Raw genomic sequence first — 26,835 nt, 5'->3', positions numbered from 1 at the left:
GAGTATTCCAGACTTCAGAGGTTGCTTGTCCCAGTTATGTTAGGATCTTTTCAGTCCTTTCTGGTGTCTGAGGTCTTCTGCTGGTGTTCAGCTGGTTCTCTGTGTGAGTTATTGCATCTTTTGTTGTATTCCTGATGCATCTGTGGAGAGAGATGCATTCCACGTCCTTCTACTTCACTGCCATCTTTCTTCTCCAAGGCAGCGTATCTTTAAAGTCTCTTGGAAATTTGGAGAGGAGAGTGAGTATCTGTCGAGACTGTAGAATGTTCAGTGAACAGAAATATTCCCCAGGATCTCACTGCTAAGGGGAGGCATGACTGAGGTACACTTTAAATAATAACCAACATCACACAGGTTAGCAGCCAAAAGCCAGAACCAGAACCCAGGTCTCCTGACTTCCAGTCCAATATTCAGTAGTGTTGAAGTACTATTTGGAATATAGTATCTTTAGAAAATGTTTCCACAGAAATATTTTATAGATAACTTTCCCCTGTCATTGGCAAGGGCTGCTTCCAAGGGCATTAACTTCAGGCCTGCTGTGTATGAACTGAGCATGCTCCCATCCTGACAATGCTCTTGGCAGAGAGTTGCAGGAGATTTAGTGGTTCTTTCAGCTTCTGGTTTGAAACTAAACATCCAGGGTAAAAAAAATCATAACAGTACTTTGGCTGTGACTCACTGTTCATGTTCCTTGAAAAGACCTGTGTATGCCTATTGATGGGTCAAAAACACTCCACGTTTTGTTAGGGAGCCGTTGCCTGAAACCACCTGCTTTGACCAGCCGTAATAATAACCCCTGAAATGGCATTTAATGACAAGTTTCCCTCATAGAGTTGTTTTAGCAGCATTCTAAAAATTTTGATTGATGTATCTGCACATTCTAGTCAAAATGTTATTTTTTAACTTAATTTGTGACTTTTTTGGCCCGTGTGTTATGTGAAAGTATGATTCTTAATTTTCAAATAGTTTATGATTTTCCAAGTATCTCTCCATAAATTATTTATAGTTTGTTTTGGTAAGAGTACATACTGCATGTGATTTCAACTTTTTAAAGGTCTGGTGGTTTGTTTTATTGCCTAGAATAGGTTTTATCTTGAAAACTGTTCCATGGGTACCTGAAAGATTGTGTATTCTGCTGCTTCTGTGTGGAGTGTTTCAAAAATGCCAGTTTGTGGGTATTTTCTATGTCAGTACTAATTTATATACTAGTTCTGTCAATTAATAAAAATAAAGAGTATTGCAATCTTAAACTACTGCTGGACTTGTGTATTCTCCTTTCAGTTCTGTCAGTTTTGGTTCATGTGTTTTGAAACCCTGTTAAAAGGTGAACTCTTTTAAGAATCTTATGTCACCTTAATGAACTTACTTCTTTGTCATTCTGAAATGTTCCTTCTTATTTCTAATAATATTCCTTGCTTTGAGATCTACTTTGCTTAATGCTGATATAGACACTCCAGCTTTCTTTTCATTGATATTTGCATAGTATATTTTAAAAAATGTCTTCTACTTATACTTTTAGATATTAGTGTCTTTATATTTAAACTGGATTTCTTGGGAAAGCATATAGTTGTGTTTTATTCAATGTGACAGTCTCTGCATTTTCATTAGAATATTTAAACTATTTCATTTAAATTCATCATCAACATGGTTGAGTTTAAATCTACCATCTTGCAACTGTCCTTTATTCCATTTTTTCTTTTTCCTTGCCTTATTTTGGACTGACTGTTTTTGATGATAATATTTGATCTCTGCTATTAGCTTATTAGCTATCATATTTTTTATTATTTAGTTGTTCTAGTTGTACAATATTCATCCTTTCTGGATTTGTCCACCTGGATTGTGGCATGGAAAATTCCTACAGGTGAGTGAGATGGTACAATCATAGGCTTCTGATATACTTTTCCCTACTCTCAGGAATCAGTTTCATGTTGCCTGTTGTCAAATGTCTGTAAATGATTTTTTTCATATGCCTTGCCTGGTCTTCTGGTTGTTTTTGGTGTAAATACAACTCCAGTATGAGTTCGCCCTTTATGGCTGGAAGTACAAGCCCATTCACTAACTTTTAACTACTCTAAATATGTTGTGTGATGTTCAGATTTCAAAAAATGTCTTTTTCACTCACATGGAACTTTTCTTTGCTCACCCATAAATTTGAATAATAAAAGCTAAGGATTGGAGTGGTTTTACGGTCATTTCATCCAATGACCAATCGTGTTTAGAATTTGGTAAACTTTAGCCAGGGTCAGGAAGATGATCTTCCAGGGGCTAAAATCTACCAAATTACATCTAGGAAGCAATTTATCAGCAGAAAAATACTCTATGCTCTTATAAATTATGTTTCCTTCAGTTTTGTCTCATTGGATAGAAGTTTCTCTAATGCAGCCTATCAATCTTTGCATAATCATAACCTTCAAATTTCAGACACTTCCTGATAATACCTTCACCCTTTTCCACTATTTTCCCACATCTTCCAGACAACTAAGGAATATTAGTAGTAGTCTTTTCTCCTCCCTAAATAATGGATATTCTGCAGCACTTGTCAACCTGACTCAGTAAATCCAGTTGGCATTGGACAAAGTGTCTTTCACCATTTGATTGAAACAATATCAGGGATTCATGTTAAAGAATTAGTTACCTTGCACCGCAAAAGATTTGTGGGCATTCTTTTAATTGTCATTCATAATTCTTTTAGAATAATGATGATTAGCCTTTGCCATTTTTAATTATTTTAGGTGCACTACCTCATCCATCACTCAGACATGGAAAAATGAATAATTTTAAGTTTCCCAAACAGAAAGAGATATAAATAGGAAACTAAATTCTCACAGTAATTTTTGGTTTTTGTTTAGCAGATTTTGTTTTTTAGAGCGGTTTTAGGTGCACAGAAAAACTGAGCAGATGATGCAGAGATTTCCCATATACTCTCTTCCCACACGCATACACAGCCTTCTCCATTAACAACATCCCCATGAAAGTGGTATATTTGTTACAGTTGATGAACCTACATTAACACATCATTATAATCCAAATTCCATGGGTTACATTAGGGTTCACTCTTGGTGTGCATTCCATGGGTTTCGACAAGTATATAACGACATATATCCATTATATGTGTGACCATTATGGTATCATACACTGCAGTTTTACTGTCCTAAAAATCCTCTGTGCACCACCTGTTTATCGCTTCCTCCCCCAGAACCCATGGCAACCTGTGATCTCTCTATTGTTTCTTTGGTTCCTTGGTCTTGCCTTTTCTAGACTGTCATAGAGTTGGCTTCTTTCACTTAGTATTTATTATGCATTTAAGTTTCCTCCATGTCTTTGCATGGCTTCATAGCTTATTTCTTTTTAGCACTAAATAATATTCCATTGTCTGGATATACCACAGTTTATTTATCCATTTACCAACTGAAGGACTTCTTGTTGTTTCCAAGTTTTGGCAATTAAGAATACAGAAGCTATAAACATCCATGAGCAGATTTTTGTGCAGACATAGGTTTCCGCTCCTTTAGGTAAATATCAAAGAGCACAACTTCTGGATTGTATGATAAAAGTGTGTTTAGTTTTATAAGAAACTGCCAAACTGTCTTTTAAAGTGGCTGTACTGTTTTCCATTGTCACCAGCAATGGATGAGTTCCTGTTACTCTGCATCCTCGCCAGCACATTCTAATAGTAGTATCTCACTCTTGGGTTTTTTTTTTAATTAATTAATTTATTTATTTATTGGCTGCATTGGCTCTTCATTGCTGCTCACGGTCTTTCTCTAGTTGAGGCAAGTAGGGGCTACTCTTTGTTGCAGTGCGTAGGCTTCTCATTGCAGTGGCTTCTCTTGTTGTGGAGCATGGGCTCTAGGGCACAGGCTCAGTAGTTGCAGTGCACCAGCTTATTTGCTTCGTGGCATGTGGGATCTTCCCAACCCAGGGATTGAACCCGTGTCCCCTGCATTGGCAGGTGGATTCTTAGCACTGCGCCACCAGGGAAGTCCTTCACTCTTGTTTTAATTTGCATTTCCCGGTGACGGATGATGTAAAGTATCATTACATAGGCTTATCTCTCTGTTAGGGGTTTGCTAAGGTCTTTGGCCCATTTTTTAAGAAGTTGTTTCTTTCCTTTATTTTCCAACTTTTTTATTGAAATATATTTGACATGTAACATTGTGTGAATTTAAGGTGTACACGTTAATTTGATATATTTTTATATGATTGCCATTATAGCAATAATTAGCACTTCTCTCACATTATAAAGTTATCAGTTTTTTTGTGGTTTAAATAATTGAATCTTCGTCTGTTAGCAAGTTTGATGACTATAATACAATATTTTTGTCCATTTTCACCATATTGTACATCAGGTCTCTAGGACTTATTTACTACTTATTGCAAGTTTGTACCCTTAAACAACATATCCCTACCTCCCCATCCCCAGTAACCACCATTTTACTCTCTGTTTCTACAAGTTTGGCTTTTTTAGATTCCACCTATAAGAGATATGCAGTTTTTGTCTTTCTCTGGCTGACTTATCTTACTTAGCATAATATCCTCAAGGTCCATTCTGAGTTTGTATATTTTAGATAACAGTTCTTTATCAGATATGTCTTTTGCAAATATTTTCATGTAGACTGTAACCTGTCTCTTCATTTTCTTAGCAATGTCCTTCTACAGGGTAGAAATTTTTAATTTTATTGAAGTCCAGCTTAACAACTCTTTCTTTCATAAATTGTTCTTTTGCTGTCATACCTAAAAAGTCACTGCCACACCCAAGGTCATCTAGATTTTTTCCTATTACCTTCCAGGAATTTTATAGTTTTGCATTTTACATTTAAGTCTGAGATACATTTTAGTTTTAATTTTTGCAGGCAATGTAAATTCTCATGTGATTCATTTTTTGCATGTTGTACAGTACCATTTTTTGATAATACTATCTTTGCTCAGTTTTTTTTACATAGATAAGTTCTCAAAGATCAGTGACTATATTTATGTAGGTCTGTTTCTGGGACCTCTATTCTGTTCCATTGATCTATTTGTCTATACTGTCAACAAAACCATGCTGTCTCAATTACTGTAGCTTTATAGTAAGTCGGAATATTGAGTAGTGTCAGTCCTCCAACTTTTAATTCAGTTCTACTTCTTCAGTCTGTGTTGGCTATTCTGAGTCTTTTACGTCTTTGTATCAGTTTGTTGATTTCCACAAAATAACCTGCTGAGACTTTGATTAGAAATGTATTGAATCTATAGATTAAGTTCAAAAGAACTGAAATCGTGACAATATTGAGTATTCCAGTTCACAGACATGGAATAACTCCATTAATTTTATTCCTCTTTGATTTATTTCATCAGAGTTTTGTAGTTTTCCTCATGAAGATTTTATACATATTCCATTAGATTTATACTTAAGTATTTCATTTTGGGGGGTGCTAATGTAAATGGTATTGTGTTTGTAATTTCAAATTCCACGTGGTCTCTGCTGATATAGGAAAGTGATTGACTTTTGTATGTTAACTTATATCCTTCAGCCTTACTATAATCACTTCTTAGTTCCAGGAATTTTCTTGTTGATTCTTTCAGATTTTCTGCATAGAAAATTTCTCCATCGGTGAACAGACACTTTTATTTCTTTCTTCCCAATCTGTATACATTTTATTGCTTTTCTTACTGCATTACCTAGGACAAGTACTATATTGAAAGGCAGTCATGAGAAGGACATCCTTGCCTTGCTCCTAATCTTAGTGGGAAAGCTTCAGTTTTCTCACCATTAAGTATGACGTTAGCTTAGGTTTTGTGTAGATGTTCTTTTTCAAATAGAGGAAGTTCCTCTCTATTCTTAGTTTACTGAGAGCTTTTATCGTGAATGAGTTTTGGACTTTGTCAAATGCTTTCTCTGCATCCATTAATATGATCATGTGATTTTTCTTCCTTAGCCTATTTATGTGATGAATTACATTAATTGATTTCTTTAATTAATTAATTTATTTTATTTATTTATTGGCTGCATTGGGTCTTCATTGCTGCACATGAGCTTTCTCTAGTTGCTGAGAGTGGGGGCTACTCTTCATTGTTGTGTGCAGGCTCCTCATTGTAGTGGCTTCTTTTGTTGTGGAGTACTGGCCCTAGGCACGTGGGCTTCAATAGTTGTGGCACATGGGCTCAGTAGTTGTGGCTCACAGGCTCTAGAGCACAGGCTCAATAGTTGTGGCACACGGGCTTAGTTGCTCCATGGCATGTGGAATCTTCCCAGGGCAGGGCTCGAACTTGTGTCCCCTGCATTGGTAGGCAGATTCTTTACCACTGCGCCACCTAGGAAGTCCACATTAATTGATTTTTGAATGCTGAACCAACCTTGCATAACTAGAAAAATACCACTTAATCATGGTATATGTTTCTTTTTCTATATTGTTGGGTTCTATTTGCTAATATCATATTGAGAATTTTTGCATCTGTGTTTATGAGCGAGATTAGTCTATGGTTTTTATTTGTCTTATACTATTTTTTGTCTACTTTTAGTATTAAGGTAATGCTAACCTCTTAGAATGTGCTAAGAATTATTCTTCCCCTATCTTCTGAGAGAAATTATAGAGAATTGATATAATTTCTTTTCTCGTTATTTGGTAGAATTCACCATTGAACCCATATAACCCTGAACAGGATGGCTAGAGTGGGCTGGATCTGGGTATTCCCTTTCTCCTTGTGGAAGACTAGAGCCAGCTGGAGCTTTTCCCTGTGAGGCCTGCCAGGAAAAGCCTTTGTAATTGTTTCTGGTCAGGCCTAAAAGATCACACATAGATTTTTGGTCTGGAGCAAGACTCCTCAGCTTCCAGGGCCTATGCAAACCTCTGCTATGGGTCCATCCTTCCAACAGCAGACCACAACTATACTGTTGGTATGTTTACTCCAAGAGGTGGTCAGGCAGAAGCTGTATGCAAGGGACATGGATGGCAATAGGGTATGTAGACTGGAGGTGTTTATGCTATGCATATGTTGACTCCTTGCATTTTAACAGGAGTGGGAATGCGAAGCAGAGAGAGTAAGCTGTGGCCCAGGGGCAGGTACCCAGGAACCAGAGTGGCTCTCCCTGTGCTACTGCCTCTTGGCATGGAACTTTAAAGCTTCTCAGGATTCTAAATTTTAATCAGGCCTTCCAGGGTTGGGAAAATAGTTTGTCAAGTTAAGAGGTAGAAACATTTTATTTAGCACTGTATTAGGTTTATTTTTTATTTACTTTTTATTGTGGTAAAAAGAAACACATAATGTAAAGTTTACCATCTTAACTATTTCAAGTGCATAGTTCAGCAGTTAACTATGTGCACATTGTTGTGAAAAAGATCTCTGGAAATTTTTCATCTCACGAGTCTAAAACTCTATTCCCATTGCACAACAACTCCCCTCTTCTTCCTCCCTGCAGCCCCGAGTAACCAACATTCTACTTCTGTTCCTATGAACTTGACTGTTTCATATAGCTTATATAAGTGGAATCATACAGTATTTGTCCTTTTGTGACTGGCTTATTTCACTTAGCCTAATGTCCTCAAGTTTCATCTATGTCATATCATGTGACAGGATTTCCTTACTTTTTAAGGATGAATGGTATTTGTCATATTGTTCATTCATTCATCATTGATGGACATATGGGTTGCTTTCACCCCTTGGCTATTGTGAATACTGCTGTATGAACATGGGTATGCAAATATATCTCTTTGAGATCCTACTTTCAATTCTTTTAAATTGCAGAAATAGGATACTGGATCATATGGTAGTTCTATTTTTAATATTTTGAGGAAACTCCATACTGTTTTCCATAGTGGTTATGCCATTTTACAAACCCACCAATAATGCACAAGTGTTCCAGTTTTTCCATATCTTCACCAACACTTGTTGTTTCCTGGGATTTTTGGCTAAATCGCATTGTGGTTTTGACTTACATTTTCTGATGTTTAGTGATATTGAGCATCTTTTCATTTGCTTGCTGACCATTAATATGTCATCTTTAGAGAAATGTCTATTCAGATCTATCTTAGTCCATTCTAATTGCTATAACAAAATACTATACTTTAGATTGTGTATCTTATAAACAACAGAAATTTATTTCTCACAGTCTGGAGGTTAGGAAGTACAAGATCAAGGTGCTAGCAGATTCAGTGTCTGGTGAAAGCCTTCTTTCTGGTTCACGGATGACCATCTTCTCACTATAACCTCTCATAGTGGAAGGAGCAAGGGACCCTTCTGGGTCTCTTATATAAGAGCAACAAGCCCATTCATGAGAGCTCTGCCCTCATGATCTAATCACCTCCCAAAGGCCCCCACCTCCAAATACCATCACAATGGGAATTAGGTTTTAGCGTGAATTTTGGAGATACACAAACATTCAGTCTGTAGCACAATCCTTTGCCCATTTGTTAATTGGGTTATTTATTTTGTTTTTCAATCATAATAGTTGTTTATATAGTCTGAATATTAACTCCTTATCAGATATATAATTTGTAAGTATTTTTCACATTCTGTAGCTTGCTTTTTAACTTGACTGTGTTGATTCACAAAAGTTTTCAAGTTTGGTGTAGTCTCATTTGTCTGTTTTTGCTTTTGTTGCCCCTTTACTCCAACTTCCAAAGATATTGATTGCGTCACCTAGGTGAAGTGCATAACAATGCCTGTCACATAAATAGGTGCTGCATAATTGCTATTTCTATTCTCTCTCCACTTCCCTTTGTTTCTCTCAACAAATATAAGCCACACAAATGTAAATAAACAGAGATATAGATAGATAGGTAGATAGATACATGTTTTAGTTGGTAACTCAGCAAATCCACAATCCATATTAAGGAGAACATGAGTCATGTGAGAATTGGGATTTCTGATCCTCTTCCCTGTTTCTCTGGTTCAAACTCTCTGAAAGTCAACCTCACTTTTTCTGACAGGTTGATTAGGGAAAGAGGAATTGCAAAACCTAGTTATTTAAATGGAATGAGGAAAGGCATAATTAGCATCTGAATAAAATTTTCTGCCATATTTTCTGTAAATTGAAAGGTACTTATTATCTCTGAGACTCAGTTATCTCAACTGCCAATTATATTACCTATTTCAGCCTTGAGGTGTTGAGAAACTCATGAAATGGGCTCATTTTTGTCCTTCTTATGGGTAAGCCCAAATAATAGTATCATGGCTCATGAGACATTTCTCTTATATAATCAGAGGGGGAAATGGAAAAAAATATAAAACAGAGACCCTGTCTCTATGTTACATGATTGCTAGGTATTATACAACTATATTCATAACAACCATATTAGGTAGGTATTGTGTGCATTTTACAAATAAGCAGACAGGTTTAAAAAGATGAAAATAATTAGATCAAGCTTGCATGGAAGCAAACAAAAAAAACATGCAAACATGTATTTAGACTGACTCAAAATGTCATATTCCCTTTAATGCTTACATTATAACAATTACCAGAAATTTATAGTCACAGATCTAGGTGGGATCCAAGCTAAAATGAAGCTCTGAGAGAAATGCAAATCTTGCAGCAGCATCACAGTGAAACTATATAGGCTTTGTGATCAGACTGAATGTAATTCAAACTCTGATGCCTTCATTTACTGCAAAAATACAAATGTATCCCCATTGGGTTCTCCTGAAAAGTTAAAGGTATGTCAATGCCAGTCACCAAATAGATGAGTAGATCATCATACAGGAAACCAACCCTGTAAGAAGAGGGGACTAGGTGAAAAAAAGGAGAGGACCTCGCTTTCCTTTCTTAATCTGAACTTTGAGAAAAAGACAAGTCCAAATGTCATCTTAGACACTGAAGATAAAGGATGGTGCTCTAAAATATAGATTTTTACTATTATTTAGATATGACAAAGCAAAAAGATCAGGAGATGACAGCCATTGAAGGGATAGCTTGTGAGAAAATATTTGCAAAAGACATGAAGGACTGTTATCCAAAATATACAAACTCTTGATTTTTGGGACAACATGGCAGACTACAAGGACCTAAGTTCACCTCCTCTTATGAAAACACCAAAATCACAGCTAACTGTTGAAAAACCATTGACAAAAAAGACTGGAACCTACCAAAAAAGATATTCTACTTCCAAAGACAAAGAAGCCACACCAAGATGGTAAGAGGGGCACATTCAGGGTACAATCAAATTGGATACCCACCAGGTGGGCAGCCCACAAACTGGAAAATAACTATATCACAAAGCTTCTCTGAAATAAGTGAGAGTTCTGAGCCCCACGTCCGGCTTTCCAGTTTGGGGGTCTGGCATCAGAAGGAGGAGTCCCCAGAGTATTTGGCTTTGAAGGCCAGTGGGGCTTGATCTCAGGAACTCCACAGAAGTTTGGGAAACAGAAACTACATTCTTGGAGGGCACACACAAGTTCTTGTGTGCACTGGGACCCAGGGAAAAAAAGTCACAACTTTATAGGAGCCTGGGCCAGACCTACATACTGGTATTGGAGGGTCCCCTGGGGAGGCAGGGAGTAGCTATGGCTCACTGCAGGGATAAGAACACCAGTGGCAGAGGTACTGTGGGGTACCCTTGGGCTCCAGTGCTGAGATGCCTTGGGCCAAAAAAAACAATAGGATGGGAACACAGCCCAACCCATCAGCAGACAGACTGCTTAAAGTGTTTTTGAGCCCACAGCTGCCTCTAAAGACATAGCTTGAAATATCCCTGGCAACCAAAGAGACAAGCTACAGCTCCACCCATGAGTGGGCAGGCACCAGTCTCTCCCACTGGGAACCCTGCACAAGGCTCTTAGATCAGCCTCACCCATCAGGAGGCAGACACCAGAAGCAAGAGGAACTACAATCCTGCAACCTGTGGAACAGCAAACCCTGAAAGTTAGACAAAGTGAGATGCCAGAGGAACATGTTCCAGATGAAGGAACAAGGTAAAACCCCAGAAGAACAACTATGTTAAGTGGAGACAGGCAATCTACTTAAAAAAGAACTCAGATTAATATAATAAAGATGATCGAAGAAATGTTTAACAAAGAGCTAGACGATATAAAAAGCAGAGTTGAAGAATACAATAACTGAAATGAAAAATACACCAGAAGGAATCAATAGCAGAACAAATGAGGCAGAAAAACGGAAAAGTGATCTGGAAGACAGAATGGTGGAAATTACTGTTGTGGAGCATAATAAAGAAAAATGAATTAAAAGAAATGAAGACAGGCTATGAGACCTCTGGGACAAGATTAAACGCATCAATGTTCACATTATAGGGGGCCCCAAAAGAATAAGAGAAAAAGGGCCTGAGATAATTTGAAGAGATAATAGCTGAAAACTTCCCTAACATGTGAAAGAAAATAGACACCCAAGTCAAGGAAGCACAGAGTCCCATACAGGATAAACCAAGAAGGAACACACCTGACACATATTAATCAAATTGATAAAAGAAAAATAAAACAGAGATAAAATAGTAAAAGCAACAAGGGAAAGGCATCAAATAACATATAAGGGTCAATAAAATCAGAAATGAAACAGGAGAAGTTACAATGGACACCACAGAAATAAAAAGCACCATACAAGACTACTACAAGCAACTATATGCCAATAAAATGGACAATCTGGAAGAAATGGACAAATTCTTAGAAAGATAAAATCTTCCAAGACTGAATCAGGAAGACATAGAAAATATGAACAGAGCAATCACAAGTAATGAAATTGAAACTGTGATTAAAAATCTTCCAACAAACAAAAGCCCAGGACCAGATGGATTCACAGGTGAATTTTATCAGACATTTAGAGAAGAGCTAACACCCATCCTTATCACGCTCTTCCAAAAAATTGCAGAGGAAGGAACACTCCCAAACTCATTTTATGAGGTCACCATCACCCTGATACCAAAACGAGACAAAGATACTACAAAAAAAGAAAGTTACAGGCCAATATCACTGATAAATTTAGATGCAAAAATCCTCAACAAAATACTATCCAACAGAATCCAACAACACATTAAAAGGATCATACACCATAACCAAGTGGGGTTTATCCCTGGAATGCAAGGATTCTTCAAAATATGCAAATCAATCAATGCGATGCACCATATTAAAAATTGAAGGATAAAAACCACATGATCATCTCAATAGATGCAGAAAAAGCTTTTGACAAAATTCAGCACCCATTTATGATAAAAAGCTCTCCAGAAAGTGGGATAGAGGGAACCTACCTCAACATAATAAAGGCTATATATGACAAACCCACAGAAAACATCATTCTCAATGGTGAAAAACTGAAAGCATTCCCTCTAAGATCCAGAACTAGACAAGTCCACTCTCTCCACTACTATTCAACATAGTTTTGGAAGTGCTTGCCACAGAAATCAGAGAGGAAAAAGAAATAAAAGAAATCCAAATTGGAAAAGAAGAAGTAAAACTGTCACTGTTTGCAGATGACATGATACTATACATAGAAAATCCTAAAGATGCCACCAGAGAACTACTTGAGCTAATCAATGAATTTGGTAAAGTTGCAGGCTACAAAATCAACACACAGAAATCTCTTGCATTTCTATACACTAACAAAGAAAGATCAGAAAGAGAAATTATGGAAACAATCCCATTCACCATTGCAACAAAAGGAATAAAATACCTAGGAATAAACCTAACCAAGGAGGTAAAAGACCTGTACTCAGAAAGCTATAAGACACTAAAGAAAGAAATCAAAGATGACACAAACAGATGGAGAGATATACCATGCTCTTAGATTGGAAGAATCAACATTGTTAAAATGACTATACTACCCAAAGCAATCTACAGGTTCAATGCAATCCCTACCAAATTACCAATGGCATTTTTTACAGAACTAGAACAAAAAATCCTAAAATTTGTACAGAGACACAAAAGACCCCAAATAACCAAAGCAATCTTGAGGGGGAAGAAAAGGAGCTGGAGGAATCAGACTTCCTGACTTCAGACTACACTACACAGCTACAGTAATCAAGACAATATGCTCCTGGCACAAAAACAGAAATATAGATCAGTGGAAGAGGATAGAAAGCCCAGAGATAAACTATGATCAACTAGTCTATGATAGAGGAGGCAAGGTCTACAATGGAGAAAAGATAGCCTCTTCAATAAGTGGTGCTGGGAAAATTGGAGAGCTACATGTAAAAGAATGAAATTAGAACACTGCCTGACACCATACACAAAAATAAACTCAAAATGGGTTCAAGATTTAACTGTAAGGCCAGACACTATAGAACTCTTAGAGGAAAACATAGAAAGAACACTCTTTGACGTAAATCACAGCAAGATCTTTTTTGACCCACCTCCTAGAGTAATGGAAATAAAAACAAAAATAAGTGGGACCTAATGAAACTTGAAAGCTTTTGCATAGCAAAGGAAACTACAAGTAAGATTAAAAGACAACCCTCAGAAGACAACTAAGCCCATGCACCACAACTATTGAGCCTGCACTCTACAGCCCTTGAGCCACAACTATTGAGCCTGTGTGCCACAACTACTGAAGCCTGTGCACCTAGAGCCCATGCTCCACAACAAGAGAAGCCACCACAATGAGCAGCCTGTGCACCACAATGAAGAGTAGCCCCCACTTGCCACAATTAGAGAAAGCCCATGTGCAGCAATGGAGACCCAACATAGACAATAAATAAATAAATAAATAAATAAATAAATAAATAAATAAATTTAAAAATAAATAAATAAATAAATTTTTAAATAATTAAAAAAATAAAAAAACAACTAAACAAACAAAAAATAATGAACAACTTGATTACAAAACAGTTCAAAAACCTTAGCAGGCATCTCACCAAAGAAGATATACAGATGGCAAATAAGCAGATGAAAAGATATTCTACATCATTTGTCATCAGGAAATGAGAATTTTAAACAACAGTAAGATACTACTACACACCTATTTGAATGATCAAAATCAAGAACACAGACAACACTGTATGCTGGTGAGGATGTGGAGCAACAGGAACTCTTATTCGTTGCTGGTACAGACACTTTGGAAGATAGGCCGTTTCTTATAAAACTGAACCTACTCTTACCATACAATCCACCAATTGTTTTCCTTGGTATTTACCCAAAGCATTTGAAACCTACATGCACAGAAAAACCTGCACACAGATGTTTATAGCAATTTTATTCATAATTGCCCAAACTTTGAAGCAACCATGATGTCCTTCAGTTGGTGAATGTATAAACAAACTGTAGTACATCCAGAGAACGGAATATTATTCAGTACTTAAAAAAAGATCTATCATGTCATGAAAAGACATAGAGGAAACCTCATTGCATAAGTGAAAGATGCCAACTCTATGACAATCTGGAAAAGGCAAAACTATGGATCAGCAGAGAGATCAATGGTTGCCAGGGTTCTAGGGAAGGGAGGAAGGGACACGTGGAGCACAGAGGATTTTTAGGACAGTGAAACTACTCTATATGACACTAGAAGGGTGTATATATGTCATTATATATTTGTCCAAACCTACAGAATGCACAACATCAAAACTGAACCCTAATGGAATCTATGTAATTTGGGTGGTGATGATGTATCAGTGTAGGTTCGTTATTTGCAACAAATGTACCACTTTGATGGGGAATGTTGATAATGGGGGAGGCTATGCATCAGAGAACACAAAAGATATGTGGGAAATCTCTGTACCTTCAGCTCAATTTTGCTGTGAGCCTAAAACTGCTCCAAAGAAATATAATGTCTTTTTTTAGATAGTTTTTTATATTCACAGTTCCCAAGAGAAGGGAGTATGCCACACCATGAGGGCCACACAAGAAAGCACCGGGATTGGTCATGAGGCAGAAAGGGGAGGGGGAAATTGGAAAAAAGACTTTATTGTGTTTTCCACAGGTTTAGGACTGGTCAGTATGAATAATTTCAGCTGGTTCTGGGGCACAGAGTTTGTACCCAGTTGTCTAGAAACTGGCTTTGGGATGATTAGGGCAGGTGGATAGTGGCCCAGAGTTTGAAAGCTCAATAAACAGGGTTGTTGGGGCTATGGACCCTGGAGTGGTTGATTTGCATTTGAAGCTACACTCACAGGCTGAAGGCGTTCATCACAACTAACCCTGCCTTATAGAAATTCTAAAGGGAGTTCTTCAAGCTTATGGTTACCAAGGAGGAAAGGGGGGGTGGGGCAGGTTGGGGAGCAATAACTTAGTAGACTGGGATTGACATATACACAATAATATATATAAAATAGGTAACTAATAAAAACCTACTGTATAGCACAGGGAAAAGAATCTAAAAGAGAGTGGATATATGTATATGTACAACTGATGCACTTTGCTGTACAACAAAAACTAACACAACATTGTACATCAGCTATACTCCAATAAAAATTAATTTTAAAATAATAAGTTAAAAAAACATTGAAGCACATAAATATATTAATCAACTGTTAACAAACCTGAAAGGAGTCATTGACAATAATCCAAAAAGAATACAGGAGTATGATACCCTACTTCCAACAATGGATGGATCACCCAGACAGAAAATCAATAAGGAAATGTTAAACTTGAAGTATGCTTTAGACCAAATCGCCCTAACAGACATATACAGAATGTACCATCCTGTAGCAGCAGAATACACATTCTTCTCAGTGCACACAGAACATTTTCTGGGATATATCATATGACAGGTCATAAACAACTATTAGGAAATTTAAAAAGACTGAAATAATACCAAGCATCTTTTCCATCTGCATCAGTGTGAAACTAGAAATCAATATCAGGAAGAAAGCTGGAAAACTCACAAATACATGGAAATTAAACAACACACTCCTGAAAAACCAATGGGTTAAAGAAGAAATATTTTTAAATATTGAGACAAAATGGAAACACACAATACCAAAACTTATGGGCTACAGCAAAAGCAGTCCTAAGAGGGAAATTTATAGTAATAAATAGCTACATTAAGAAAAAGAGCTGTAAAGTAAAGAAAAACAATTAAGTCCAGAGTTACCAGAAGGAAAGAAAGAATAAAGATAAGAGTAGAAATAAATGAAATGGAAACCAGCAAATCAGTAGTAAAGAGCAACAAAACCAAAATATTGTTTTGAAAAGATAAAATCAAAAATGAAAAAACAGACAATTACAACTGATAACACAGAATTAGAAAAGATGATATACTATAAACAATTATAAACCAACAAATTAGATAACCTAGAAGAAATGGACAAATTCATAGAAATATACAACTTACCAAAACTAAATCATGATGAAATAGAAAATCTGACCAGATCAATAACAAGTATGTGGAATGTATTGGTCTAACAAAGAAATCTCCTAACAAAGAAAAGCTGAGGGCTAGGTGATTTCCCTGGTGGTTTCTATGAAATATTTTTTTAAAGAATTAACTCCACGCCTTCTCAAACTTTTCCAAAAATTTAAAGAGGAGGGAACACTCTCAAACTCACTTTACCAGGCCATTGTTACCCTGATATCAAATTCAGATAAGGACACTACAAAAAAAGAAAACTACATGTCAATATCCCTGATGAATATAGATGCAAAAATTACCAACAAAATTTTAGCAAACTGAATTCAACAGCACATTTTAAAAAATCATACACCATGATTAACTGGAATTCATCACTGGATGGAAGAATGGTTCAACATACACAAATCAATAAATGTGATATGCCATGTTAATAAAATGAAAGATAAAAATCATATGATCATCTCAATAGATGCAGAAAAAGCATCTGACAAAATACTACATCCTTTCATAATAATGCTCAACAAATTGGGTACAGAAAGAATGACCTCAACATGATAAGGCCATATATGACAAGCCCACAGCCAACATCATACTCAACAGTGAAAATCTGAAAACTTTTCTTCTAAGATTAGGAAAAAGGCCAAGGTGCCCACCCTCACCCCTCCTATTTATCATAGCATGGAAGTCCTAGCCAAAACAATCAGGAAAGAAAAAGAAAAAAAGGCATTCAAATCAGAAAGGGGCAAAATTATCTGTTTGCAGATGATATTGTCTTGTATAGAAAATCCTCAAGACTCCACCCCAAAACTAGCCAATGAATCAGTTAAATTAATAAACTGGTTCAGTAAAGTTAGAGCTAATCAACAACTTCAGTAAAGTTGCAGGATACAAAACCAACATACAGAAATAAATTGTATTTGTATACACTAACAATAAAATATCTGAAAAAGAAATAAAGAAAATAATCCCATTTACAATTGCATCAAAAAAATACTTAGGGATAAATTTAACCAAGGAAGTGAAAGATCTGGACACCAAAACTGTAAAAATTTAATGAAAGAAACTGAAAATGACACCAAGAAGTGGAAAGATATCCCATATTCATGGATTGGAAGGATTAATATTGTTAAAATGTCCATGCTACACAAACCATCTATACATTTAATGCAATCCTATCAAAATTACAGTGGCATTTTTCACAGAAATACAAAATACACTTCTAAAGTGTGTATAGAGCCACAAAAGACTCTAATAACCAAAGCAATCCTGAGAAAAGACAAAGCTGGACATGTCACACTTTTTCATCTCAAACTAGAATGGTGCAGGCATAAAAATAGATACACCAATAAACAGAATAGAGAGGCCACAAATAACCTTTTCATATACAGTCAACAAATATTTGACAAGGGAGCCAAGAATACTAAATGGAAGTAGGATAGTATCTTCAATAAATGGTGCTGCAAACTGGATTATCTCATACAACAGAAGAGAAAAGCTGAATCTTTGATATCACATGATTTGGGGCAAAACGTTAGAACTAAAGAAACCTATGATGGAAAAGATAAAGAGTAAAAAGTGTGCAGGTATTAAAACTAGAATTACCCAAGTTAGGATGATCAAAGAACAAAGAGAAGACAGAGAGCTGGAGCTCTGAACCACCTGTCAATTTAGCAAAAATATATCTGAGAAAAGAATGATTAAACAATATATTTCTAAATATCAAATGGCTCAAAGAAGAAGGAATCATTGGGAAATCTGGAAATATTTTGAGGTGAAAAAAGTAATGAAAATAAAATAGGAATCTCTCTTGAGGAAATAATCAGAAATCTAGACAAAAATTTTAATACAGAATGATAATTATATCATTACTTAAGGTAATAAGACATTGGGGAGCTTGACACAATTTTAATTTTCAACAATAGGAAAAAGCTTTTTAAAAATGACAAACATATAATGAAATCCATGAAAAGGATAATTCAAAAAATATTTATTGATAACTAAGTGCTTACATTATAATGATAAGTTAAACAACATTTTATAACATGACACATAGAGCACTGTTGCACTGGAGGAAAATGTTATACACCAGATGAGATTCTCCTTTCGTGATCTCTGAATGGTGGAGTATATCGGTTAGCTATTGCTGTATAACACTCTTAGAAAACCTCTTTAGTATACAACAATGAATATCTGTTCCTCACATGTCTACAAGATCATTGAGGTGCTGCGTCTTGTCTGGTCACAGGTGGGAAGCTTTGCCTCAAGATCTGTTCTACATGCATTTTTTGTGAGAATCAGCTGGAAACAGCAGCAGTTAATGATGAGAAGCTCTACTCAACATTATGGCAGAAGCACAGAGGGCAGGTCCAACCATGCAGACACATCCCAAGCACCAGCTTACCTCACATCGGCTAATATCTGATTGGCCAAATTAGGTCATATGGCCTAACTGATCATCAGTGAGGCAAGGAAATATACCCTACCTTTAATGAAACCATGGCAAGGGTATAGATGCATAATAGACTAAGTGAGTGACACATTTGACCAATAATGCAAAATGCCACATTGAGGTATAGTCATCCCTCGGTATCCCCAGGGGATTGGTCCCAGGATCCACCTCGGATACCAAAATCTGCAGGTGCTCAAGTCCCATAAGTGGCCTTTCGACACTCTCAGTTTTATAACGTCACCCCCTTTGATCTGTGTCATACTAAAGGGCAAAACTAGTCACTCATCCAAAGTTCCCTTTTTCCCCAAAAGAAGAGAATCTTCCCAAAGCAAAGCTCATAAGACAAAGTGTCTCCCAGCACTTAACATGTTAGTGCTTTTCCAAAGAACCTTTCTTTATTACTAATAAGTCATTGAGATCAAAGCATTCTGATGTGGCACATATGTACAATGGAAGGAATGAAATTGAGTTATATGTAGTGAGGTGGATGGACCTAGAGTCTGTCATACAGAGTGAAGTAAGTCAGAAAGAGAATAAAAAATATTGTATGCTAACCCATATATAGGGAATCTAAAAAAATGGTACTGATGAACCCAGTGACAGGGCATGAATAAAGATGCAGATGTAGAGAAAGGACTTGAGGACACGGAGCACGGGGTGGGGGGAGGGGGGTGGGAGGGGTGAGGCAAAGGAGAAGCCGGAACGAAATAAAAGAGTAGCATTGATATATATACACTATCAAATGTAAAATAGATAGCTAGTGGGAAGCTGCTGCATAACATAGGGAGATCAACTCGAGGATGGGTGATGACTTAGAGGGCTGGGATAGGGAATGTGGGAAGGAGTCGCGGCAGGGAGGGGATATGGAGATATATGTATAAATACAGCTGATTTACTTTGTTGTACATCAAAAATTGACACAACAGTGTAAAGTAATTATATTCCAATAAAGAGCTTGAAAAAAAAGAGGCAATGGGGCCCTGCAAAAAAAATAAAAATAGAAATAAAGCATTCTGATGTATTCTAAACATCTTTACTGAATGTTTTAGATTTATAAACCAGTTGAGGTGAATTCTCTCTTTCCCAGATAGGCCTGCATGAGAAGATCAGTGCAATCTGCAGTCCCTTAAAATTCTATGGAAATGAATTCTAATAATTCACTTAAAATTCTAGTAATCAGCTGCTTGGTACTACCTTGATAACTTATTAGATCCCCCAAATTATTTAATTCCCCTTTAGAACTTACAAACTCTTAGTTGATTATCCTGAGCCACAGATTTCTCCATCATAGCTAAAACACTCAAAATAACCCTTAGGAAAAAATTCTGAATTCTGACTCTCTCAGTCTTGAAATAATATGTGAAACTTTTCACTCAGCATCTTTCTAACTCTTAAACCTACAGAAGTTCTAATTCACTTGGCTGGTCCCTCAGCTTCCACACATAACCTTGGGAATTACCATGCTTTACCTGCCATCTGGAATGTACATACTTGCCTCCCATACACCACAATTTTAACACAACTCTTGTCATTTGGCCACGATCAAATTCAGTAAATTTTTTTACTCCTACCCTCTTGATAAAAATGTAATATTCAAAAATTATTTATTGTAAATTTACATTAAGTTAGTATAAATAGAATCAGACTTTAATATACTAATATATCATACTGTCAAAATGAAATCTGCAAGGGCAGCAATGAAACAGAGCACAATTACATGGTGTAAAGGAAAATAAAGTAGATTGGAATTCATGGGGCTTGTTTCAAGTCCCAGTTGTGGCACCAGTTAGTTGTGTGGCCCCAGAAAGCATATAAAATATTTCTAAGTCTCCAATTTCTATTAAATGAGGAGATGAGATTAAGTGATTTATAAGGCCCATTCAAGATTAAATGATCTATGATTGTAGAAAATTTTGCATAAAATAATCTTGGAATTGTTGAGGTGAGTCAGGAATAGGGAAAATAGATCTGCACTAAACACTCATCCAAACATAAGGACTTAATGTTCTCTGTCTACAAGAGAGGAAAAAGCTGGAACTTGCATGCTTCATTGAAAAAACACACACTAATAAACAAAACATTGTATTCTCCTTCTTCAAATACTACCTCCTCCTCAAGAAAATATTTTTCTTCGCAAGGCTTTCCTCACAGCAACTTTCACATCCTTGTTCCTCAAACTATAGATCAGTGGGTTTAACATGGGCACCACAATGTCATAGAACAGTGAGGACACTTCCCCTTGGTCAAGAGGCAAAATAGAAGGTGGTTTGAGATACATGAAAGCCCCAGAACCAAAGAAAAGAGAAACCACAGCTATGTGGGAGCTGCACGTACTGAAAGCTTTGGACCTGCCCTCAGTGGAGTGAATGTGGAGAATGCAGGAGAGAATTAGAGCATAAGAGATGAAGATGGTGACAATGGGCATTCCGATGTCAATGGCCACAAGTATGAAGAGCACCAGCTCATGCACATAAGTGCTATTGCAGGAGAGCTCGAGGAGAGGAAGGATGTCACACATGAAATGATTGACAAGGTTGTCGGCACAGAAGGTCAGACTTGCTATGCTTCCCGTATGGGCCATGGCACCTGAAAACCCCATCACATAGACACCCAACAAAAGGAGAAAACAGACCTTAGGAGATATGGTGACTGTGTACACTAGTGGGTTACAGATGGCAACATAGCGGTCATATGCCATCGCTGACAGGATGAAGGACTCAGAGATGACAAAGAAGCAGAAGAAAAAGAGTTGAGTCATACATCCTGCATGCAAGATGATGTTCTTCTTTGAGACAAAACTCATCAGCATTTTGGGAGTGATGGTAGTGGAGTAACAGAAGTCTATTAAGGAGAGGTTGAAGAGGAGAAAGTACATGGGGGTGTGCAGGCGAGAGTTCAGCCCAATCAGCGTTATCAAGCCCAGGTTCCCCACTGTGGTGACCATGTAGAAACCTAGAAACAGGAAGAAGAGGGGGATCTGGAGTCCTGGCTGGTCTGTTAAGCCTGCGAGGATGAATTCTGTCACAGAAGCGTTCTCGGCTGCCATTGTCCTCTGGGGAAGGGCATTCCATGGGGAAAAGAAAAGAGAACCACTCAGAGAGAAATACCACTATCCTCCCAGTACCCACCCTCCACTCCTGAGAATGGAATCCACAGAGATAGAGCTTTAATATGGGAAAAAGGTTTTTACTGTTTGCTATGGATCTATCTGCATAACCTCAGTGCCTTTAACTTCCAGAGAGCAAGGAAGAGGCTAGACTTTGCCTCCAGAGTGAGAACTGGCGCGTCTAGAGAAAGCAGTAATTTATTCATATTCCAATTCATTCAAAAAAAAAAAGATAGATGTCTTTTAGATCTTTAAAGCAGTCCATTCTCCATGTCCTCTCTCTCCTGCCTCTGCTTCAGTTGTTGCAACTGGGGCCTCTTCCCTGGAGAGAGTCCTGACTGGCAGAAGACACTGTGACTTCTCAGAGCTCCCACCTCTGGGTCACTGCTGTCATATCAAGAAAGTGAGCTCACATTTTTCTAAGATTCCCGAGCTGTAATGGCTTTAGGTTTAGTGATAATTATTTTAAGCTAGCCCTTACTTAAATGGTTACTATATGAGGCTGTGCACTATGAGCTATGTGACAATATTCTTATCCCCATTTTTCAGATGAGACAACTGAGTTAAGTAACTCACCCTAGTCCCAAAACTACTGAGTAGCTTCCAGAAGGTGACTTGGGCAGCCTCACTCTCAGTTTGCACTGGTAACCACCATGTTACATGACTGACCAGGGCTAGGCACGCACTCACCTTCCTTTAGTTTAGAGCTGGCTCTTGTCCACAATTGTCCTGGGAAAGAAAATGACCATAGTTTATAGAAGATGACAAGCTTTGAGTTCAGAACTCTCTCCTCCCAGTCTGGTCCAAAAAATCAGAGCCTCTAATTTATCTTTGGTCTCTTTCTGCATTGAAAAGCATGATTTCCAATTATTGATTTGCCCAAAGCCCCTCTAGCTACAAGGAAGGACACAGTTCCTTTTCCTGACCAGTGGATAACAGGAGAATAAAGAGTTTTATTAGGATTACAGATCTCGGTGACTTCATTATTATGACAGAGACTCCCTCAAGACCATTTCCTGAGAGATTTCTTTCCTAGAGGAAGAAATGTTTTTTATACCCTTGATATTACTTGATTTGGCTTTTAGAGACAGATTTTTCAGCAAACTTTTATCTGGTACAATTAAAAGAAAAATAATTTAAAAAAATTATTATCATTACTATTTCTTGATTACCCAATAATGTGCCTGACACAGGTCCTTTACACTGACTTCTTGCTTCCAAGATCCAGAGCACCATACAAATATATTCTTATGTATTTCTCACAATAATGATATTCATTTTAAAGGTAAGTGGCTCACAGAGATAATGTATTTCAGAGCCTAGTCTGTCTGATTCCAGGCCTCTGTTTTGTAATCACTAGACTAAATTTTCTCATGGTGAGAGCCACTGAAATCCATAAAGCAGGGTCCCTGCCTTCTCAAATTTGTCAGTCTCTTGGAAAATAACAAATAAATATTCAATGTCTTTAATAAAAATAAGAAGTGAGTATATCAAGGAAAGATTAACACAAAGGGCTATCTATTACAATTTAGGGTAGGGCACTCAATAATTTATTCATATTCCAATTCATTCCAGGAAGAATTGCACTATATCCAACTCTAACAAGAAAGGAGATTTCTGTGATTGCCTGCCCTTATCTTCTCATGGGGTAACAAAGAATCTTCTAATGGTAACAAAGAATCTTCTAATGGTAACAAAGAATCTCTATGAGGTACCTGCTCTCAACTTCTGCCAGGAACAGCCTTTCTATAATTTAAAACTCTCTTTGTTCCTGCCTTCCACCCACTTTTCATCGAGCGCTCCTCTCTGCTAAATTTCTAGCTTCTCAATGCTCTCAGACTGAATCCTGGTAGATCAGATTCCCAGTGCTGCAGGGATACATCCAAATTTGTTCTTCCTCTTTGGTTTGTTTTTGTCTTTTTTTTGTCTTCTACTCCCCAACACAAACTTATGCCTTGTCAAAAACTGTCTATCCTGCGTCTTGATTTTTCAACATTTCCTTACTTTCTTTAAGAGCAACCCCACAAACTCATAGAATTTTGACCTGAAAAGACTCAGGAAATGATCAAATCCAGCATTTCACAAACCTGGCTGAGCACCTCAGTTACCTAGAGTGTTTATTTAAAAGAAATTCTGAAACAAGTGAGGGAGATTAAGAGGTACAAACTTCCAGTTGCAAAGTAAACGTCATGGATGTGAAATGTACAGTGTGGGGAACGTAGTCAACACTTCTGTAATATCTTTGTATGGTGATGTAGCCGGACTTATCATAGTGATCATTTTGAAATGTATAAAGATATCAAATCACTATGCTGTATAACAGGAACTAACATAGTGTTAGAGGTCAATTACACGTCCAAAACCAGCAAACTCACAGAAAAATAGATCAGATTTGTGGTTACCAGAGGCAGGGGCTGGGGCAGGGGGTGGGGGTGGAGTTGGATGAAGGCAGTCAAAAAGTACAAACTTTCATTTATAAGATGAATAAGTACTAGGATGTCATGTACAACATGATATATATAATTAACACAGCTGTATGTTATATCTGACAGTTGTTGAGTCTAAACCCTGAGTTCTCGTCACAAAAATGTCTTTCCTATTTCTTTAATGTCATATCTATATGAGATGATAAGTATCTATAAGTGATGTTATCACTAAACTCCTTGTGATAATCATTTCATAATGTATATGTCAAATAATTATGCTGTATACCTTAAATTTATACAGTGCTATGTCAATTATATCTCAATAAAACTGATAGAAGGAAAAAAAGAAAATAAATTCTGAGCTCCACCCAGACCCTCTGAATCAGCATCTCTATGGGTATAAATATGGTAGCCATATTTTTAAATAATCCCTGGAGATTCCAATGCCAACAACTTACAGATCCACATTTTATAAACAAAGACACAAAGGAGATCCAAGGGAGTAAAGCCACTTGCCCAGGGTCACAGATCTAGTTTATGTCTCCAGGTTTCCAATCTCTACTGGTCCATGTTCCCGTCTGACTTTCAGCTTGGCTGGCACACAAAGAACAAATAATTAAAAAATAAGAAATCGGACTTCTGATTTCAAGTGTAGCAGAGTAGCTGTTCTCACACTTAGCCTGTGACCATAAACAACTATAAGACTGGAAAATAATATAAAGCAACTATCTGCAAGTTTGGGGAAGCAGACCTCACACGGATGAAATTCTTGAGAGAAGGCCAAAAAGTGAGGTGACTAACACATTCACCCTAACTTTCTCCCTAAGGGCAATTTTCAAACACAGCAGAGTGAAGTGGAACCCAGGCAAATGATAACAGCTTCTACTAGTAGAATAAATAAAGATCAATGTTCAAGGATGCTAAGACAGCTAAAATTTGTGGAGCAAGGTATGGAGAGGAAGAAGCCAATGATAAAGACCCCCAGGCATCTGCAAACCAGGAATTAAGATGACCCCTGAAACCCATACTTTCGAAATAAGAACTAAGCATTCAGGCTAAGGGCAAAACTGACCTAGACCCATCTTAGCAAAGGCTGAATCCAAATATCAACAGGATCAAGGTGATCTGCTAGTAAATTAACTGGATCCCATAACAAAATCCAACACTCTAGGGGGACTTCCCTGGTGGCGCAGTGGTTAAGAATCCACCTGCCAATGCAGGGGACACGGGTCCAGGAAGATCCCATGTGCTGCAGAGCAACTAAGGCTGTGCACCACAACTACTGAGCCTGTGCTCTAGAGCCCATGAGCCACAACTACTGAGCTCACATGCCACAACTACTGAAGCCTGTGCACCTAGAGCCCGTGCTCTGCAACAAGAGAAGCCACCACAATAAGAAGCCCGTGCACCACAACAAAGAGTAGTCCTCACTCGCTGAAACTAGAGAAAAAGCCTGCATGCAGCAACAAGAACCCAATACAGCCTAAAAATGAATTAATTTTTTTAAATATCCAACACTCTATAGAGAATAACATAATCCACTGTCTATACAATATATTCACAATGTCCAGCATCATAAAATGAAAAATTACTGTAAATACAAAGAAACAGAAAAATATGACCCTTTATCAAGATGAAAAAATATTCAATAAAAGCAGATCCACATGTGACCTGAATGTTGCAATTAGCAAAGACTTTAAAGTAACTACTATAATTATTTATTTTAATTTATATAAAAGAAATACAAAATTGACTAACAGATGGCAAATTTCAACAGATTTATAAAAACAATAAAAATAAAGGAAATTTTGTAAAAAATTCAAAACTGAAAAATATATTGGAAATAAAGAAATCCTTAGGTTGACTTAATAGCAGACTCAGCACAGCCAATGAAAGGATTGTTGAAAGCAAAACAGATCGACAGAAATTATCATACTAAAATGCAAATAAAAAATAATAAGGAACATAGCAATCACAATCTTTAGAACAATGCCAACATATGTGTAATCAGTTTCAAAAGGTGAGTTAAGTGAGAATTGGGGGGAAGACAGAATATTTTTAAAGATTACAGATGAAAATTTTCCTAATTTGATAAAATAATGAACCCACAGAATAAAAAAGCCCAGGAAACCATGAGCGATATGACTACAAAATATACCACATCTAGGCATATCATACTTTTACTAATGAAAACCAAAGAAAAGAAAAAAGTCTTAAAATAACCAAGATAAAAGGCACGTTGATTCAAAAGAGCAAAAATATGATAACTGACCTGTTACTAAAAAATGGAAGTCAAAGGACAATGAAATTACATCTTTAAAACTGAAAGAAAAAAGTCAATTTCATATTCTATATGTAGCCAAAATATTCTTCAAATAAAAAAGAAAGAAAATTTCAGACAAAAGGTGAAAGAATTTGTCACCAGTAAGTCTATACTACAAAAAAAAAAAAAAAATGAAGGGGAGGAGGGATACATCGTTCCAAATGAAAGCTCAGATCTGTGGGAACAAATGCAGAACACTGGAAATGATAAATATGTGGTACATATAAAAAGCTATTTTTCAAATTTCTTTGTTTTGAGAAGTCAGATTACTTCAAATACTTAAAGCAATAGACAATTTATGATATATGTATTAGTAAACTGTGTAAAATG

The 26,835-nt window shown here is 36.9% G+C and overlaps 1 protein-coding gene across 1 annotated transcript; it reads right to left on the bottom strand.

Annotated features, from left to right (window-relative positions):
• Nucleotides 1-20,763: 20,763 nt before the first annotated feature.
• LOC130861638 (olfactory receptor 8B12) lies at nucleotides 20,764-21,705 on the bottom strand. Its single transcript, XM_057750685.1, has one exon. The coding sequence runs from the start codon at nucleotides 21,694-21,696 to the stop codon at nucleotides 20,764-20,766; it is 933 nt and encodes a 310-aa protein (XP_057606668.1). The 5' UTR covers nucleotides 21,697-21,705.
• Nucleotides 21,706-26,835: the final 5,130 nt, after the last annotated feature.

The sequence above is a fragment of the Hippopotamus amphibius genome, chromosome 9, assembly GCF_030028045.1.
Source record: "Hippopotamus amphibius kiboko isolate mHipAmp2 chromosome 9, mHipAmp2.hap2, whole genome shotgun sequence".
In the NCBI taxonomy this organism is placed as follows: domain Eukaryota; kingdom Metazoa; phylum Chordata; class Mammalia; order Artiodactyla; family Hippopotamidae; genus Hippopotamus; species Hippopotamus amphibius.
The sequence above is the reverse complement of the archived record's forward strand: the minus strand, read 5'-3'. Positions and strand labels throughout refer to the sequence as shown.